At 48.9% G+C, this 1,393-nt stretch overlaps 1 protein-coding gene across 1 annotated transcript; it reads right to left on the bottom strand.

Annotated features, from left to right (window-relative positions):
- Positions 1-363: 363 nt before the first annotated feature.
- On the bottom strand, positions 364-1,020 carry LOC134392855 (acyl carrier protein, mitochondrial-like). Its single transcript, XM_063117559.1, has one exon. It carries the CDS (start codon positions 1,018-1,020, stop codon positions 541-543), a length of 480 nt encoding a protein of 159 aa, XP_062973629.1. The 3' UTR covers positions 364-540.
- Positions 1,021-1,393: the final 373 nt, after the last annotated feature.

The following is a 1,393-nucleotide window of genomic DNA, read 5'->3' as shown; positions in this document are numbered from 1 at the left end:
GTGACAAGCCACCTGCAATCCTACAACAGCCCATGGCTTCTGGATAGCTTGTCAGCCACCTTGATAACACAGCCTCACTGTGTTTGCATATTACAAGAAGCTACAGCATGTCATTGCTGCACCCTGCATATTCAAAATGGTGGCCGGCACAACAAGAAGCTCTGCAGGGAAATTCAGCCATGGTGGCTTCTTGGGGCTCTCAATACCAATTGTTGGGGAAAGCAAGCAGAAGCACGTTCTTGCACTCATGTCCTGCTTGTGGGTTTCCCATAGGCACCTAGTTGGCCACTGTGCAAACAGATTACTGGGCTAAATAGGCTTTTCGTCTAATACAACATGGCTCTTCTTCTTCTTCTTTTTTTTTTTTTGAAGGCCAACATATATTTATACAGCTTTACATAGAGCAGCCAACAGTACTATTCATCTGAGAGCAACAATGATTCACTATAACACAGGGCCTTGCTTGACCATGTCCCCCTTGCTGCTTCTGCCTTCCTAGCCCTCAGGGTAGAACAGAATCGCTCAGCTTGACAGAAACACTTATTCATACACATCTTTCTTATCAGCAATGTAATCAACAATTTCTTGTGGACACATCAGCTTCTCTGCTTCCATGTCAGGAATTTCAAATCCAAATTCATCTTCCATAGCCATGATGATCTCCACTTGGTCCAGGCTGTCCAAGCCCAGGTCTTTCATGAAGTGGGAATCTACTGCAAGCTTTTCTGGCTCTATTTTATCATACAGTTTCAAGACGTAAAGGACCCGTTCTTTGATGCCATCCAACGTCAGAGGTGGGAGGTCAGCGTAATGGCGACATAATTGTAGGAACACACCAGAGACCTGCGGCGAGAGACTGGCGGGCCCCGGCGTGAGGGGAGTGGGGGCCGCCGGGCCGGTGAGGCGGGCTCCGGCAGAGGAGGCGGCGCCCGGCAAGGGCAGGCGGAGCAGGCGCCCCAGGGGGAAGCCTGAGTGGCGCCTGACGCAGGCTGAGGAGAGCAGGAGGACACGGGCCGCCATGGTGACCCCGCGCGCGCATGCGCCGAGAAAAGCTGCCGCCGCCGCGGAGCCTGCTGGGACTCACAACATGGCTCTTCTTATACTCTTATATGTAGAGCCAGATGATTATATAGAATATGGCAATAACATGACATTGTGAAGAGCCTCTGGACAGGTTCTTTGGACAGAAGTTTCAGTTGAGCTGCTTGCAACAGCTAGAATTAATGAAGGACTAATGTACAGAAATTACAAACAGCTTTACAGGCCAGTGACAATTGGTCTTGGTTTGAGGTTTTCTTTATTCAGAAAGCCAGCTTCCAAAGAGAACAAAATGTGAACATTCAGCAAAATGTTCTACTCACGTTTCCATTTCTTTCACACAAATAGAAGGGAA

The sequence above is a fragment of the Elgaria multicarinata genome, chromosome 1 (genome assembly GCF_023053635.1).
Source record: "Elgaria multicarinata webbii isolate HBS135686 ecotype San Diego chromosome 1, rElgMul1.1.pri, whole genome shotgun sequence".
NCBI classification, from domain to species: domain Eukaryota; kingdom Metazoa; phylum Chordata; class Lepidosauria; order Squamata; family Anguidae; genus Elgaria; species Elgaria multicarinata.
The sequence above is the reverse complement of the archived record's forward strand: the minus strand, read 5'-3'. Positions and strand labels throughout refer to the sequence as shown.

What these genes read in the sequence shown, in the direction of transcription:
- LOC134392855 (XM_063117559.1), bottom strand. Translation starts at nt 1,020, where the DNA reads ATGGCGGCCCGTGTCCTCCTGCTCTCCTCAGCCTGCGTCAGGCGCCAC.